The sequence below is a fragment of the Cavia porcellus genome, unplaced genomic scaffold, assembly GCF_034190915.1.
Source record: "Cavia porcellus strain 051 isolate PalLab524CR breed Dunkin Hartley unplaced genomic scaffold, mCavPor4.1 scaffold_17, whole genome shotgun sequence".
Taxonomy (NCBI): Eukaryota; Metazoa; Chordata; class Mammalia; order Rodentia; family Caviidae; genus Cavia; species Cavia porcellus.
Window position 1 is genome coordinate 18750629 of NW_026947500.1, and position 17077 is coordinate 18767705.

A 17077-nucleotide genomic window follows, 5' to 3' on the forward strand; every position below is an offset into this window, starting at 1 on the left:
CAAAGAAATGCAGGCAGGGAAGCCTCGTTCCCATCATCATCCTAAACAGTGACCCTCTGGATACAGGGCGCCCCCTGTCCCCAGGGGGAGCCCCATCTGCTCCTCTTTCTGGCAGTGTTGAGGGGTAAACAGCCACCCAATGACATCTCCCTGGCATCTCAGGACCTTCAGGAGTACCCAGCTCAGGCACAGGGCACCTGCGGAACCAGCAGTGGAGGTGGAGATGTCAGGGAGGTGGAGCCTCTGCTCTCTAGGCTCCTGTAGCCCTGGGAGTGGAAGGGGCAGAGCCCAATGGCAGGTATGAGGGGGGTTCTGGCTGCAGGACAGAGACGGGACACAGGGAATGACTTCCCTGAGTGAGGTGCCTGCTGTGGCAGGGCTGCAGACTCACCATTCTGCTGGTACACGGGGGCATTTGCTGGAGACTGTCTCCCCTCCTGGAGGAATCAAAAAGTTGGGAAGTCAGAGACGCCTGCCTGTCCATAGCTTCCTGCCACTTGCCCTCTCCCAGGACCTGGGCTCTCACCTCCCCCTCTGCTAGACTGCAGGTGCCCAGGGGTGGCGGGCTGGCCCCCGTGTCAGAGCCCCGGTCAACGTCTGTATCCTCGCTGAGCATGTCCTCTGCCTTGTCCATGACGTCCTTCATCTGCTCGATGAAGGTCTCACGCTCAGCCGGCAGGATGAAGTCGTGTTCCACCTACGCGGGGACATGGGCGGCCAGTGACAACCTGCCTGGGCCACAGTGGCACTGGGACTCTATCAGGAATGTAGGGATCTCCATCCCCCGTCCTAGGCCCCAGAAAAAGTCAGGGAGCAGGGGTCCCACAAGAGGACAGTCCCAGGGCAGACAAGTGTGGCTGAAACAGGTGAAGGCTACTTGGAGGGAGCCAACATGGCGCTGTTGGTCCTGAGCCACAGTTGGTCAGGGATGCTCCAGCACCTGTGGGCAGGGTGTGGATGCACAGGCCCGGGGGCCAGGAGGCACAGGGAGAGTCTGCAGGGTGTAAGGCCATGCCAGGCGGCCACTGGCTGCTTCTCCATGCCCAGCCTCAGGATGGGACCTGCAGCCTTGGCCCAGGCACACGGGTGGCACAGTTTGGTGTCCAGGGGCTCTTGGCACCTCCTGCTTCCCAGCAGTGACTCTGGGAGTTTCCAGCCATGCAGCAATGCCCATGCCATTGCCTCTCCCTCTGTGTTTCAAACCCTGACATCTGCACAGGCAGCTGTCCGTCCTCCGAGCAGCATCCACTCACACCAGCTAAGGTCAAGGGTTCTTCAGTCTGTGCAACCCACAGGCCCCTCCCAAGCACACACTTGCACCTAAGAGGACTGTCTCCTACCCCTCGCCCAGCCTCCAGGGCAGCATGGCAGCCCAGGCCCTGGCAAGTGAGGGGAGGGCAGAGGGAGGACCCATACCTCAGCCTGGATACTGAAGCGTCCAGACCAGGACACGGTCACTGCCCCAGCTCTCACATAAGCACACAGCCCCCCAGCTCGTCCTGTGCTCTGCTGTTTAGGCAGACAGAAGGTGGTGCCACTCAAAAAGCCATACTAAGACCTCAGGAGACAGATATCCACCTGTCCCCTTGCCTAGCGGGTCTAGTCTCTGATCCTGGCCCTAGCCTCAGGGACCCATCTGTCCAAACCTCTTCAAGGACAGGTCCGCCTGCTCCTTGTATGCTGGCTGTGGAGTTCACAGAGTCCTATGTACTCTCAGACAAGGGGCTGCCTAGTACTGGATCTACAAGTCACTGGTTGATCAAGTGTGGCACAGGAGTGTGACAATGTGTAAGGAGAGCATGCCCGAGCCACATTGGAGGCTGTGCGTGAGAATATACACCATGTTCCAACACCACACGACACTGAACCATGGTCCCTTAGCTCTTCCTGCTGAGTTTGTATTTCTTTTTAAAGAAATTAAAATTAGTTTCAAATCAACATACAGAAAAACCTAAACATACAGGGTGCAGGTACAACCTGGAGTGAACGCCAAGTGAATCCAAACAGCCCTAGTTGCCTCCTTTACTGCAGGGTTGGTAAGGGCATGTATGAGAGGTAACAAACCCAGAGCCCAGCCCAGCCACCAGAGTCAACCCACTGAGAGCTTCCAGCCCTCACAGCAGGAGCGGGTTCAGGAGAGGCGGGGCCCGCCAGAAGAACACCCAGCTCAGCCAGCCAACACCCATCCTGCCACTCTGCTCAGCTCAGCTCAGCTCAGATCAGCTCCCAGGCCTGGGGCTGGGGCCCGAGGGAGAGGCCATGTGCGGGCGGGGCAGCATGACGAACCAAATTTGTGTATTTTTATCGTGTTGATCTGCAAAGGTATAAAAGATGACTACACTTATGAACGTCCCATTCAAATCCATCGCACAGCACATGAAAGAAAAAAGAATAAAGGGAAAGGAGAAGCAGAGTGGTGAGCACAGAAACAAGAAGGGGCCAAAGTTTACAAAGCTCGCCACTAAACGATCACTGCCGTACAGGGACACAGGTTTGAGTGTGCAAAGGTGCTAAACATGAGCTGCTGTGGACACACAGTCGTGGTGCTGGGCAGGGGGCAGGAGGGGCACCCACCGGATGGACGGGCGGGGTAGCAGGCAGAGGCCAGGGCCTAGGTCACAGGTATTTGCTCTCTGATGGCCCCTGATATGTGCACACACATGCACACCCGGAGCCCTGCAAGGTACACGTTAGAGGCTCAGGAAGACAACAGAAGAGACGCTGCAGTTTCACCGGTCCAGTGGCCTTGCAAGGCCACATGCTGCTGGCAAAGGTCCCTGGCCCGACCCTAGCCAGGCACCTCCAACCTCTCTCTGCTGGCCCTCTCCATCTCCTTCTCCCCGTCTCTGGCAGGACTCCTACTGAGCCACTTCTGAGAGAACCCCCAGCTGCCCATGCAGTCAGCCTCCTCCCAGACCCTTGGACACCACAGTGTCTGTTCTGCCCTCTTCTGTGGGCTCAGCAGTGGGATTCCCTCCACCACAGAGACTCTGACGTCACTTCCGGAAGACCCCGACTATCAGCTGTGATGACACCTGTGTGTGACGGGGGAAGCTGGAGGGCAGAGCTGCTGGAAGCACCACTGCTGGTCCATGGAGGTCCCCCTTGGCAGGAGAGAGTGAGCAGCCCGGCGCACGTGCTGAAGGAGTGTGTGGGGCACGGGGCGCAGATCCTCCGCAATCTGCTCACCCCACAGGTTAGACAACTCGGTGTTTCCTTCATCATCCTCCACCCACACACATGCACATGCACAAATGCTCCTGGCTGTGAGCCACACTCCCCAGCCTGCCCTGGCCCTGAGGACCAGGGCCCGTACCCCTCCCCCACCACAGAGTCCAGGTAAAGTTCACAATCATCTCTTCTTTAACATGGCCCTGCATGCCCTGCGCCCTGGCTCCAGGAGGGCCCGTTGGAGGAGTCTGTGGTGCAGACACCGGGACATGGAACTGTCCCGAGGGTAACCGATGGACAGGGCCTCCCTGTGAAACTCACTTCAGAATGTAAGGCAGCCGAGGGCTGGGGTGCTGGGGACACACGCTGAGGTGCAGCTCTCTGTTGACTCCAGACTTGGGCTGTCAAGGGCAGCAGCCACCAGCCACATGGGACTGTTCAACTACCAACTTAAAGTGTGTATTTTGTTCCTAGTTCTGCTCACTGCGTGTGGAGCCCTGTGAGGTCATGGGCTATAACACTGGCCAGCAACACCAGCTGCTTCCCAAGGACACAACGTCCTGATTTCCCCTCACTCATCAACAACGAATACAAGGAGTGAGTGTCATCCCAGGCGGTGGTCACCGATGAGCCAGGACCTGGGGAGTTCTTTCTGCTCTCTTCGTGTGCTCTCAGCTGGACAGTTTCTGAGGCCCAAGACCACCGCTCCTAGCAAGGCTACGTGCTGGGGATGGAGCTGTACCTCCAAAAAGCACGTGAGATGGAGGAAAGTCCACACAAGACAAAGTATCTGTGGCATGGTCTTCACAGGCAGGGAAAGGCATTTCTGCAGGACAGTGGGACAGCAGAGCCGAGGAAAGGGGCCAGGAGCACAGGGCTTAGGCTGCGCCACCTTGGGAAGCAGCAGTTGTCATGGTTTGGATCTAAAACATCTCCTGAGAGCCTTGGGCGTTTGGAAGCCACAGGACCGTGGGACACTGTGCTCGGCAGTGGATTTATCCACCGATGATTCCGACAGCTGAATATGCTATAGGAGCTGTGGCCTGACTATATGGGCCACTGGAAGACCGTGCTCCTGTCCCTGGCTCCCTCTTCCCAGCTGCCATGGATGGGGCCGCCCTGCTCTGCCTTCCCTTCATCGTGACGTGCCTGCCACAGAGCAGCCACTCCTGGGCCAGATCCTCTGAGAACAGTGAGCAGAGATAACCTCCTTCTCTTTCAAGGTGTGGGCAATGGGCATTCTGCCCAGCAATGGGAAGTGATGAACCCAGGGGCTCCAGGCAGGAGTTAGAGGACACGAGCAGCTGGGACACTGCCGCGCCCAGCTCCATGTGCCATCCACAAGTTCCTTTCATTCTGAGGCATGGGGAGCATCGTGGGGTACAGTCATGGACATATCCCCCAGGCTGCCTTCTGGTACCACTGCAGACCCAAATACCCCCACACACCTGGCTCCCCGTGCCCGCCCCAGGCGTGCCCAGGACACCAGGAGGCAGCTCACCACCCCCACACCCAGCCTCACCATGTACGTGGCGATCTCATCAGGTGCATCCCCATCTAAGTCGAACTTGAAGGTCACCATCTTGTGGTTGTGCGTCTCCAGCTGGCACTCTACCATCTTGTCCCCTGTGTTGCACACCTACAGGAGGGGAGCAGTCAGATCATGGAAGTCCCTGCACCCTTGTCCCTGGACCGCAGCAGCCACTCACATTCAGGATGGTGAGCCGGGGCCGGCTGGTCCTCTCCTGCCGGGAGCGGGCACGTGTGGACCTGCGGTGGTGTCTCCGGGCAGTCCTGCCCTCCAGCCTGCCCACTCCAAAGGTGCCTTCACAGCCATCACTCAGCTCTTTTCCGGAAGTGACTTCAGAGCCACCATAGCTAAGAAAACCGAGAATGTGGACAGCACCCATGGGTGACCAGCAAGTCTACTACAGACAGCCTGGCCGGGAGCAATAAAGCTTCCTGGCCCTGAAGCCATGAACTGTGAAGCCAGCCACCAGCTGGGAGGGGACCCCGGACTCCTTCTCTCCTGGCAGCACCTATCCCAGGTGGCATGGGGGCATGCAGAAATGCAAGCTGTCCAGTTACTGGCTGTGTGACCACAGCCCTCTCAGCTTCCTGACCTGAGACTTAGGTCTCACGCCTCAGTTTCCCCAGCAGCAGCAGCAACAAGAACAAGCAAGCACTCAGGGCTGGGAGGACTGCAGCAGAGCCTGCAGTGTCCCAGTTCTCTAGGAGGGTAAGAAGTCAAGGTCATTTCCCACAACCACTTTCACTGAGGACCAGAACACAGGGGGAGTGAGTCCCAAGCCCTGGGCTAGACTGGGACTGGCTCTGCCGCAGGGGCCCAGCCTCTCCTAACTCTGGGTAGCACACGTCTTAGGCACACAGCCCCAGACTACAGCCAGGCAGGCAGCTAAAGCAATCAGGGCTCAACCTGGACAGAAGGTCCCTGAGGCTCCCTGGGTGAGGTCTGGAAAAGGGGATGATGCTTGTTAGAAGCGTTAGAAGCTCTGAGGGCATCCAGGCAGATGGGCAGGATCTGAGTGGAGTAGCAGCAGGGGCTAGGCCTGGCCTGTGCCTCCCACCCACACCCCACCAGTCAGGCTGGCCCAGTACCTCTCACAGCTCTGTGGGGGGCCGGAAGGCTTGTCCTGTGAGGCCTGCTCCTGAAATAAAAAGCAGAGGACGGAGGACGGTCATGCTCTCTCCTCCCTGCAGCACAGCGGTGGGTACTCAGTCTCCCCTCGCAGGCTCTGCAGCCACTCTTTTGCTGGCAGCCAGGGGGGCGCCGCACACCAAGGTTTTCACTTTGTTCAAAGGCTGAGAGCCAAGCAGCTTCCTAAAAGCTGAGGGCTGCTTCCTTTCCAAAACTGTTAACCCACTTTGATCATCCCTAAAAGAGGACTCTTTGTGAGGCTTTCATATGCTTTTGCTTCCTCTTCAAGGGCCAGTGTCCTCTAAACCCATTTATAAAATCTGCCTCTCCACCTTGCTGTGGGCTTCCAGTCAAAGAAAGCTCAGCAGACAAGACGGCCCTGGCTGGCTGTCCAGGAGCACAGCCTCTTGTGGGAGCCCCCTGCCCTCCAGAGCTGAGTCAGGGTGCAGACCCATGGACACGAGGGGCGAGAGCACACACCTCCTGAGCAGGTTCCACCGTCAGCTGGACTGCCGGGCAGGGGGCAGGCATCGGGGGTCCGGCAGGCAGCGGTGGGTTTGCTGGTGGTAGCAGTGTGCTGGTTTGGGCAGGCACACTCTGAGGCGCTGCCACCAGTGTGGGGGTCAGGGAGCTAGGGAACTTAGGCAGCAGCTCAGGGGCACCAGGAGGAAGCACGTCCGGCAGGGGTGGAGAAAGGACAGCAGGCGGCAGGGGCACAGCAGGGACTGGGGCAGCAACATCCACAGTGTAGGGAGGCGGGTGGCCCAGCAGGACCTGAGGGCGCAAGGGACAGGACATAGGTTGGACACTGGGAGGTGGGTGAGATGCCTGCACTGAGGGGCCAAGCTCAGGCATATCCATGAGCGCTTGGGCTGGGGGCAGGGCAACATCTCTCCCAGCTCATGTGCTCCCTCCCTCAGGCCATGTCTGGCACATGGATGAACAGAAGCGAAACGGGGTGAGCATCCCCAATCCTGTCCACCTAAGGGATCGGTGTGGACATCCCCAGACCCACACTGCACTCAAGAACTAGCTAAGCCCAGGTGCAAGGTCAGACTCTGGTAACACATGCTTAGGAGACAACCGTGCTCCCCTGACCCCGGGAGTTTCAGCACCCTGCCCCTGGGTGGCCTCCTGGTCAGTTCCCAGCACATGGCAGCTGTCCTTGGTCCCAAGAGACTGTACAAGCACTTGCTGACATCTGCTACACCCTCCACAGTGGCCTCCCTCCACAGTGCCAGCTCAAACTGGCACCCCAGCATTCGGGGCTCTCTGACAGCTCTACAGGGGTGGAGAGAAGATGAACAAGCAACAAGGTCCATGGGTTTCACCATCCTCCAGCCTACTTGGGGCTAAGAAGGTTGAAAATTCAGAGCGAGAGGCCTGAATCTCCCAAAGCTGGGGCCATGTCCCAGCCAAAGAGCTGCCACAGCATAGCAAAGCAGGAGACATCAGGAGTGAGGCCCACACACTAGGTGTCCATGCACCAGCCCTGTGGGCGGGGCTTCCCATGCACAAAGCTGCAGGGTGGGGGGCTTCCTGGGTGGGAGGAGCCCATATCAGCTCTTCCCCTCACTCAGATTTGAGCAGAAAACCCTGAACATAGGAGGCCTCCCACAGCAGGGAGACAGCCCTGTGCTCCATGGGGCCCCTCACAGTCTGCTGGCTCAGCACCAGGACAGACCCCGGGGCCCGCAACAACTCCCTTCCAGTAGCAGCCCCTCACTCTGCCTCATTTCCTCTCTGTTAGGATTTGGTTGCACTTCGCCCTAACAAGGCACCCTGGGAGGGCCCAGCCCCAGATGCACATGAGCCCCAGGCCACACGAGCTGCAGCTGTTGATTTCTGACCACTGTGGGGGCAGCCTTTGCCCTCAGCGTCCAACACATCTCTCCACAAGACAAGACACACAGGGCAGAGCTGCCCCTCATGCGGCTTGGACCAGCCACTCAGTCCAGGGATCAGTGGGGAGCCCGGGGCCTAGTAAAGGGAGCAATCTGGGAGGCCCTCCACTATGGGTTCCACTGGTTTTCCGGGCAGCAGTAGGCAGACCCAGGTCCAGACAGCAGCTTACCTGGCTCCCTGTGGCGGCAGCAGCTGGAGCCACTTGCTCGGGCAAGTGGGCAACACCAGATACGAGGGGCTGAGTAGGCGCAGGCGTGGGCACAGGTGGCATTGTGGGCACGGGTGGCACTGTGGGCATGGGCGGCACTGTGGGCACGGGTGGTACTGTGGGCACAGGTGGTACGGGCTGTGGAGGGGGGCCTCGTATGCTCTGCACTGTGTGGTGGGGGGAAGGTGGGATGTCCCCTGGTGCCATCTGTGGGAAGGCCGCTGGATATACTGGCTGTGCTGGGAGCTGTGCCGGAAGCTGGGCTGGAAGCTGGGCTGGAAGCTGAGCCATGCCAGGATGAATGGACAGGGCAGCCATGCCCTGTGGGGCCATGGCCAGCAGAGGGATGGTGGCTGGTGCATTTGGCACGATGGTCTGGCAGGGCATGGCCAGGGGTGCCCCAGAGGGATGGGGTAGTTTGACTGCTTGCAGAGGCAAGGCAGGGGATGCAGGCAGTGGGGTGGTGAGGCTTGGCAAGATCACGGCGGAAGAGAAATACTGAGGAGGTGGCACAGGGGCCACATTTGCAGCCGGCAGGTCAGTGAGGGCCTGGGGGAGGCCATCTATGGTGCCAAGCGGCGTGATGGGGGGAACCACCGGCATCGCGGGCATCTGAAAGAGACACAGCAAGTCAGTGGCCCCTGCACTGTCAGCAGGATAAGCTGGGGTGAGGGCAGCATGGCTTGGCCTCTCAGACGCTTTTGTGCAGCTGCTGCTGCCACGATCCCAGCCACAGACCTAACATAAAGGGAAAGGTCGAGCGTGTGAAACGCCGCCGACCAGAAAAGGAAGCTGGTGGCCAGGGCATGACCTGCCCGACAAACCCCTGTGCACAGCACGGAGGGACCTCGCTGAGTCAGCGCCCTACCGGGCACAGGGGGAGGGGCCTGAAGGCCATGAAGCTCCAAGCTCTGCAGCCTTTCCTTCCTACTCAAACCTTGCTCCTTCCACGGTTCTCAGCGGTGCAGGTCCTCAGCCTCCCTCCTGAGGCTGAGGTGACACCCCAAAGCACGTCACCTCTGACAGCAGGACTTCAGCACGGCCCTCTATCTGTTCAGGGCCCCAGCACACACCTTCTAGAACTGGCCTTGTGGACGTAGCTCTTCAGCCTCTGACAGCTTTCTCTAAATAGAGCTTTCTCTTAGGTGTCACCTAACCCACACCTCTGTGGAAGGATAGTGGATAGAGGCAAAAACACACAGACCAAATGCTCATGACTCAACACACAACTAGGTACCAAACCACAGATGGGGGGAGATGAGGTTTAACTAGACCCCTAAGCCTACGCTGACACGGTATCACAAGGATAAGGCCTGATCAGCAGGTGATGACTATCATAAACACAAATGGATCTTCAGGGAGGGGCACATAAATTGCAAGAATACTTCCTTACCCTGTGGGAACCACTGACTTCCAAATAAAGCCCACTTCCTGTCCATCGCCAAGGCCAAAGGGCATCCCCATCACTGGGGCCTAGGAGTGGCTATGATCCTGGATGCCTTTAGCCTGGGCAACAATGACCAGCCCTGAGTGTCTCCTGCACAGTCATGCTGCCAGCTGTTCCCAGTAATGGACAATGTCCCAGCAGAAAGATGCCCCAAGTTACTTCTGCTGTCCACATCGAGCCCCAGCGGCCAACCTCCTCTGTGGCCTGCAGTGCCACCCAGCTGGCTATCAGACCTCCAAGGAGCCACCTTCTGCTTAGCTGTGGGTAGCTCCACAGGACGAAGCTGAAGCAAGCCTGTCCACTTTCTGTGCCTGCTCAGCAGCCACAACTTGAACCCTGTCCTTGACCTTTGATTAAATTTTTTCTCCACCCTGTACACTGAGGACTGGATGTGCCCAGAGTGACAGCCACTGTTTCTCCTGAGACACCCCACATGAGCCACTCAGCCCAGAAGCATCTCAGCCTGGGCAGAAGGCCCACTCTGGTGGGGAGAAAGGCTGCAGGCTGGGAGAGGGCAGCCCAGTAGACAAGAGGACCAGATTGGTCCTGGCGCACAGGGCATGCACAGTGCCACCCCACACAGACAACACCTGGAAGTGCCCCAGTACCCCTACAGGCAGGCAGGCTGCAGGGCCCTGCCCCGATGGTCAGCCCAGACGTACCTGCGGAGGGACTTGAGCGAGTGGCTGCAGGGGTGGCTGCGGCATCTGGAGGGGCTTCAGCTGAGTGGGGGCCACCACCTGGGAGGTTGGGGCCAGGTACGGAGGCAGGTGAGGGGGCACCGGCTGGATGGCGCCCAAGGGCTGTGGGGCCAGAACCTGGGGCAAAGCTGGTGGATGGGCCATTGGAGGAGGCTGCGAGAGAGAAAGGGGCCTTAGAACATAGTCCTGCTGGGGCAGGGTCAATGCTTGCACAGACACTGCAGGAATGTACACTCACATGCTCATATTTGCACTCACTTATGCACACAGTCATATACTTGCACATATTCACATGTACACACTTAGCCCTTACACACACTTGCACATTTATACACGTGCACACGCATGACTGTAAACTTTGACACACCACACTCCCATGTCCATATTCTAACTCTACCCTAACAGTGCACTCGTGTGTACACATGCACACACACACAGGTCACCAGAGTCCAGCCAGCCAGGCCAAGGACCAGAGAGTTTGCAGAAATGTTCTATATAGACCCAGAAGCTACCCCTCCCCACTGACCCACAGGCACAAGCCTCTTTCCCTCCCTAGACAACCCCAGGCCCCAAAACCCAAAAGTGTACTTGAAGAGGCCTGAAGGCTCCCACAGACCCTAGGCAGCATCCAGCACAGGTGCCCAAGGACCCCAGGCTCCAGCCCCACACTTACCTGCTGGGCAGGGGGCGCTGGATGGCCAGGACCCGTGGGCACAGGGGCAAAGCTCATTGCAGGCTCTGGGAAGTGCTGCTGGAGGAGTGGAGGGCGGGTAGGGGCTGAGGCAGAGCCCACGGACAAGCTGGGCTGCAGAGAGTGCCAAGCCATGTTCAGAAACTGCCCTCAGTTCTCCCACCCCCTGTCAGTCCCCTCTAAGGGACCCTGGACCCAGGAAGGTGACTTGGAAGAAGCCAGGTGTGGCAGCCCTGCAGCATTATTCCTGATACTGTAAAGTCGTTCCCAACCAGCGAATATTCTGGAATATCAGCCCCTCAGAGCATTTATTATGCAACCATGAGAATGGATCATCAGAGGCTTTGCAGAAATGTGGAGGATGGCAATTTAAGAGTTGGCTGGGGGACATAGTCTGAGTGATTCAGACTGCCTAAGATGAATTCATGCAGCTAATTCATAGAACACGATAAAAAATGAAAGCAAGAGCCGGGCGTGGTGACTCACGTCTGTAATCCCAGCACTCAGGAGGTTGAGGGGGGAGGATCGTTGCGAGTTCGAGACCAGCCTGGGCTACAAAGTGAGCTCAAGGTCAGCCTGAACTGCATAGCGAGACTCCTCTCAAAAAGACAAAAAAAAAAAAAAAAAAAAAAAAAAATGAAAGCAAAGAGCACATGGCATGCGGGAAGGTGCCAGACTCCACAGTCAAATGGTCACAGCAGGGCCCCGGGCAGAGAAGGTCCTCTGAGCCCCAGCCCCAAGGTGGGAGAAGAATAGAGCTGCAGACAGGAAGTCACAGCAGGGCCTGCCTTTCACCCCTGTACCTCACCCTTCCTGCAACCCTCCCAGGAAGGGCCAGGAGGGCAGGCCAAGCCTGCCGCACACACTCAGGACGCCTCTAGGCCCCACATTTCCACAGCTCCCAGCAGAGTTGGGGCTCCATGGAGCTGCTTCTGTGGGTCACCCCATCACCACCACCCAGAGTGTGGCCAGGAGTTACTCACAAGCCACCTTAACTCTGACCACAGTCAGCACAACACCGATGGCCCTTACACACTCTAAATCCTGGGCCCTCCAACAAGAAGGCTGAGAACACAGCAGGGCTGGCGATCTCTGACTTACCGTGGTGGCGGGCTGTGGGAAGGGCCCAGTCGAGGGCAGGCTATGTGCCAGTCCAGGCCCCTCGCTCACTGGTGGGCTGCACATGCATGGGGCCAGGGATGGCGTTGCGTCCACAAGGGAACCAAGGACCATGCTCTGCTGGCTGCTCTGTGAGTCGGAGTATACCGTGGAGCCCTGGCCACTGTCAAAGGTGCTGTCCGCTGTGGAGGACAGAGGTAGGACTCAGCAGAAACACCTCCAAATGTTACCCACCACGGCAATGTGCACAAGCACCTGCTAGCTTGTCCCTACCATGCCTTCTGCGAAACAAAGACTGGACTGCTTCCAAAGATTCCATGACTAATGCAAGCCTGCTGATTGAATAATCCACGGCTCCAGCAGCATGGGGAGCTATACCGGGTCGTCGCCCTGATATGAGCTGATGTAGCGGGGCACAGATGCCAGGGAGGGCATGTCCCTGCTGTGATCATACCCCTCCCCACTGCCAACTCACACATGCAGACCTAGCAGGCTTTGATAATAGCAAGCATTGTTCCAGCCCTTAAAGACACAAGGGCTTAGGGGGCTGAGGTAACATCATAGTTAAGGAAAAGGCTGGGGCCAGGGATACAGCTCAGTGGTACAGCGCCTGCCTGGCAAGCACAAGATCCTGAGTTCAATTCCTGACATCCATAGAAAGAGAGAGAGAGAGAAACTATTACTGCAGGTTTAGTGGTGGAAATGGAACCCAAGACCTCTGTCTGCACTGAGCTACATCCCCAACTCTTTTCATTTCTTATTGTAAGACTGGGTCTTGCTAATTAGGTTTGCTCCAGCAAGATTTAAATTTGTGGTCTGCCTGCCTCACCCTCCTTGCAATGCTGGGACCACAAGCATGCACAACCACGTCTGGCTCTATCACCACGTTTTATAAAGAAGCTTGTGGAACTGTGAGCATTTGCACACTGACAGCAAAACAGCAGGAGGCAGTGTCGAGCCCCAGCCCCAGGCAGGCTCTGGGAGGCTGGCCATACCAGGTCCGGCTGGCACAGACACACTCCTCTGAATGTGAGGGGTCCAGACAAGAACCCGTAACCCTGTCTCACCTGTCTCACCTGGGAAGACAGCATGCCAGTGCAGTCATGCCAGTGAAAAGTGACAATTGAAAACCTCTCTGAAATGGCACTCTGGGTCACTGCTTCCAAATTTCAAAAGCTACAAAGCACTGGGATTTATCACCAATAGATCCTAAGCTAATTTCACAAGAGGCATGTCTCAGAATGAGGATTGTGCTCCTTGGTAATCTAGACAAAGTAAAGGGGAAGTCTTACTGGCTTTGCATTAAAACAATCTTCCCTGGGACTGAGAATTAATTTTAACTGAAAGACATAAGGAATGCTGAGGTTTAATTGGGCAAAACCAATTAGACAAGAAGCTCTGATTTTTAATGAGCCAGCTGGTCAGGTTCCACTTAGACAAACAGGAAGAGGGAGAGGAAGGAGGGGGTGTGAGTGTGGCCTGACGAGGTACAAGTGCATTTCCAACCACATATGCAACACTTTACCATTTGAAACTTATTACTTGTTGAATGGAAAATTAATTTTACAAGTCATTTTGGGGCTCATGAAAACCTGCATTGTAGTCTCGGCTGCTTAAGTGGCCAGGAGGCCGAGCCCAATCAGGACGCTGGGGGTCTCCTGGAAGACCCAGCGGAGAATCATGACAGCCGACACAGTACTTTATCTTCCAGCGTGTGAATGGTCTGCTGGTCCATCCTGTTGCACGCTGGGACCTCTCCGACACCTCCATCGGTTCAATATAAGCCTGACACTGCTGGGTATCTGGGAAAACGCTATAGCCAGACAGAAGCTGAAGCCAGGACGGCCCTGAGGCAGACCCACTGCAGAACAAAGGACATGGAGGGGTGTGCTCCTGTATGCACATGTGGGGTATGCATGGATGTGTGCATGTTTGCATTTTTATATACACAGGTCTGTATACATGGGTAAATGTACACTTGTATCCTCTGTGCACACACATGCATGTGTGGCCATACACGTCTGTTATGCATGCATGTACCTGTGCACATATGGATGCACATGCTCATGTCTGCCTGTGTGTGCACGTTGCCCAGCGGGTCACTCGTGTAGATCATCTATGGAAGGAGAGCTGGCAGACGGGCAGCGGGTCTTGCCTCTAGGAGGACAACTAACTTGCTACGCACCTCTGAGGCATTCTGAATTCTGTACCCTGTGCCTGTATCACACCTATTTTGAGAAGTGTGGCCAGGACCTCTGCGCATGGGACACAGGGTCTGGGACTGATGAGAGTGGACTTGGAGCTCACCTACCCCTGATGTACATGCCTGATGTTCATGTCGCCATCGGAGTTCTCAGAGTACCCCAAGCCTGACTGACAACAGCAAAAACAGGCTTCTAACTCCCCCACTGGGTCTCTTCAAAGTTCAATAAACAGAGATCATTTATTTCCCATCCTAAAAGTTGTCTAATCACAGGACAACTCTAAAGTGTGTGCCAGTATGTCAGATATGGAGAATCTTTCCCCACAAGAAAAAACTGTGCTCTTTGATTAATTTTTTCAGGGTTCTTAGGAAATGGAGCAATGATGTAGCAACATCCTTCTCTGAAGCAAATGCATGCAGGCTGGAGAGAAGTGCACAGCAGGCAAAGTCTCCTATAATAAGTCAAGGCTCCCTGTTGGAATATAAATACCTACTATGAAGATCTTTAGCTATTTTAACTATGAGAGATGTTCATATTTAATAAACTAAAGAATTTCAATCTTTCCACATGGAAAACTTGAGACATTGAGGGCAAACACACCTCAGCTAAGGTGCAGAGGAAACCAGCTCCTCTCACAGAGTCTCAGCCAAAGCCTGCTTCAAGTGACCTCCCACTCACTAGTAACATCTTGAAAGTGAGGGACAAAGAGGCTCAGAGGCTTTGTCACTGCCCGGGAGACAATAAAGGAAGTGGACAGTCCCAGGGCGAGCACTCAGCATGCTCGTCCACAGTGCAGGCGGTGGCACCTCACCCAGCTTTCATGTCCCGCTGTGAGGCCAGGACACTTTGTCTCTCAAACAGTATAAGGAGCCTGGTCGAAGCACTCAGATTCAGAGTAGCGGTGAGGACTGAACCAGCACTGTCCAACTCCACTGGTTCAAGGCACTTTTGAGCCCACCTGACCTAAGAAGCTAGACTCCAGCAAGCCAACGCTCTAGTCACAAGCTGCTGGAAAATGCAGGCAAAGCTCTAACCCCTTCCTTGGAACGACCTTCACCTGTATCTCCTCTCCACACCCCACAGGACAGACTGAGAGGCAGACCCCAGCCTGGCCAAGGAAGCAGGACCCATTTCCGTGAGTGTCCCCGTACCTGGAAGCTGTCTGCTGGCCCATCACCCCAGGATACATCTTCCTTCAAATACAGCGACATGCTTAGGTGCCAGGAAGTATTCCTGGCTGGGGGCACAGAGCCCACCCAGAGCTCCCAGGCACTACCTGCAGCTGGAAGTAATAACTTAGGGGTAGGGACGGCTCACAGCTCATGATGCCACACTCCAAGCTGCCACCGCGTCAACCTGGACCTCCTTATGAAACATTCTGATCAAAGGGAGTCTGTCTCTTTACCCACAGCTGGTCTCACTGGGGAGGGGAGGAGGCAAGCAAAGCAACCCCACGCTGTGTACTCACAGGCCAGGGAGGTGGCACTGGCTGGCAGCGTGGGGGGCAGGAGGTGCTGGTCAGCCTCTGGCTCCTCAGGCTCAGGCAGCCCAGGCTGCCCAGCCTGCGCGTGGTAGGTCACCTGGACCTGCAGGGGTGCAGGTGGACCCCTGGCCTTGTCAGGGCTGCCTGCGTCCCTTGGCTCCTGGGACTGTAGTGCAGGCCAGATCCTCTCCCGCCGCCACTGGATCAATGCCACACGGTCACGGATGGACTTGGCCACGATCTTCATGTCACTTTCATGAAAGAATCCAGAGTCAATCTGCAAAGGCAGTCACATCATCAGTGTCTCAAGGACCAAATGTCCCATCTGCACACTCCGGGGATCGCTTTGTCTCAGTCCTCTTAAGTCTATCTGTCTGGCTCTCTTTCTGTGTATGGATGCATGCGTGTGTGTGTGTGTGTGTGTGTGTGTGTGTGTGTGTGTGTGTTTGTCTGTCTCCTTTCCTCCCTTTCCCTTGGGCATCAACTGCTCCAGAAGACCTGTCATGAGATGTGTGTGTGTGTGTGTGTGTGTGTGTGTGTGTGTGTGTGTGTGTGTTTGTCTGTCTCCTTTCCTCCCTTTCCCTTGGGCATCAACTGCTCCAGAAGACCTGTCATGAGCTGCTGGTCCACCCAGCAGAGGCCTGGGGTCTCCTGCTCCAAGAGCCAGCACATCTGAGCCTGCAGCCCCAGCCAACGCCTGACTGCGCCTCACATGCTGAGCTGCACCTCACCCCTGACCTTGGAGATCCTGCAGGCCTGAGTACTGTAAGTGCACAGTTTGGGGGAACTTGATATCAAACAGTAGACAGCTCCTCCATGAGGAGAACCTCCTGAACAAAATGAAATGCGGCACATCCCAGAGAACTAGAGAAGAACGCAGAGTGTGAGGAAACCAGGATGTTACATAGGTTACAGCCCTCCCCAAAGCCCACATCAGTCCAGGTGCCAAGAATGGTCCCACGTGGACATGTCACAGATGTGGGGAGCCACGACTCTACTTGAAAGAAAGAGCAACTGTCTCCATTCTGGATAAACCTGGCCCTCTCTCTGTGTGATGATCTGTACAGTGCTGGCTGGGTTATTTCTTTGTCTTTTCACTTGGCTTTCAGCATTGTAAACTGGGCTGGCTGAGGAGCTGATGTGTCATCTTTGAAGCAAGGCAACAGGTCAGTGTCACCCCGCCCAGTGACTCCCCAAATACATGGTTGAGCCAGGCAGGATGGAGAGCCTTGCTCCATGCTGTCGGCTGGGACCAAGCCTGGAAAAAAAATGCGGCTGTGACTTCCCAAGGCAAACAGGATTGTGCATCAGAACTGAGGCACCGACTCCAGATTATTAACAGTCTACCTCAACTGTACTATGTAGATCGCTCTCTCTGCATTTCTTGCCCTCTGCTTATTACAGAGGGGATCTCAGGCCTCCTCCCTAGACCAGCTCATGGCGGTCATGTATTTCCCCTGACACTTTCACTGTCACTCATCCCTGAGCC

General features: G+C 56.3%; 1 protein-coding gene across 11 annotated transcripts in view; it reads right to left on the reverse strand.

Moving 5' to 3' along the window:
* Wnk2 (WNK lysine deficient protein kinase 2) overlaps positions 1 to 17077 on the reverse strand; it is a 109493-nt gene that overhangs the window by 48077 nt on the left and 44339 nt on the right. For all 11 annotated transcript variants that reach the window (XM_063227324.1, XM_063227331.1, XM_063227329.1 and 8 more), the window contains 11 exons: positions 15574 to 15865; positions 11884 to 12083; positions 10765 to 10896; positions 10053 to 10244; positions 7905 to 8555; positions 6311 to 6604; positions 5791 to 5840; positions 4881 to 5049; positions 4694 to 4810; positions 527 to 697; positions 392 to 437 (listed from right to left, as the gene is read on the reverse strand). In XM_063227324.1, coding sequence (XP_063083394.1) covers positions 392 to 437; positions 527 to 697; positions 4694 to 4810; positions 4881 to 5049; positions 5791 to 5840; positions 6311 to 6604; positions 7905 to 8555; positions 10053 to 10244; positions 10765 to 10896; positions 11884 to 12083; positions 15574 to 15865 — 2314 coding nt within the window. The remainder of the gene's footprint in view (positions 1 to 391; positions 438 to 526; positions 698 to 4693; positions 4811 to 4880; positions 5050 to 5790; positions 5841 to 6310; positions 6605 to 7904; positions 8556 to 10052; positions 10245 to 10764; positions 10897 to 11883; positions 12084 to 15573; positions 15866 to 17077) is intronic.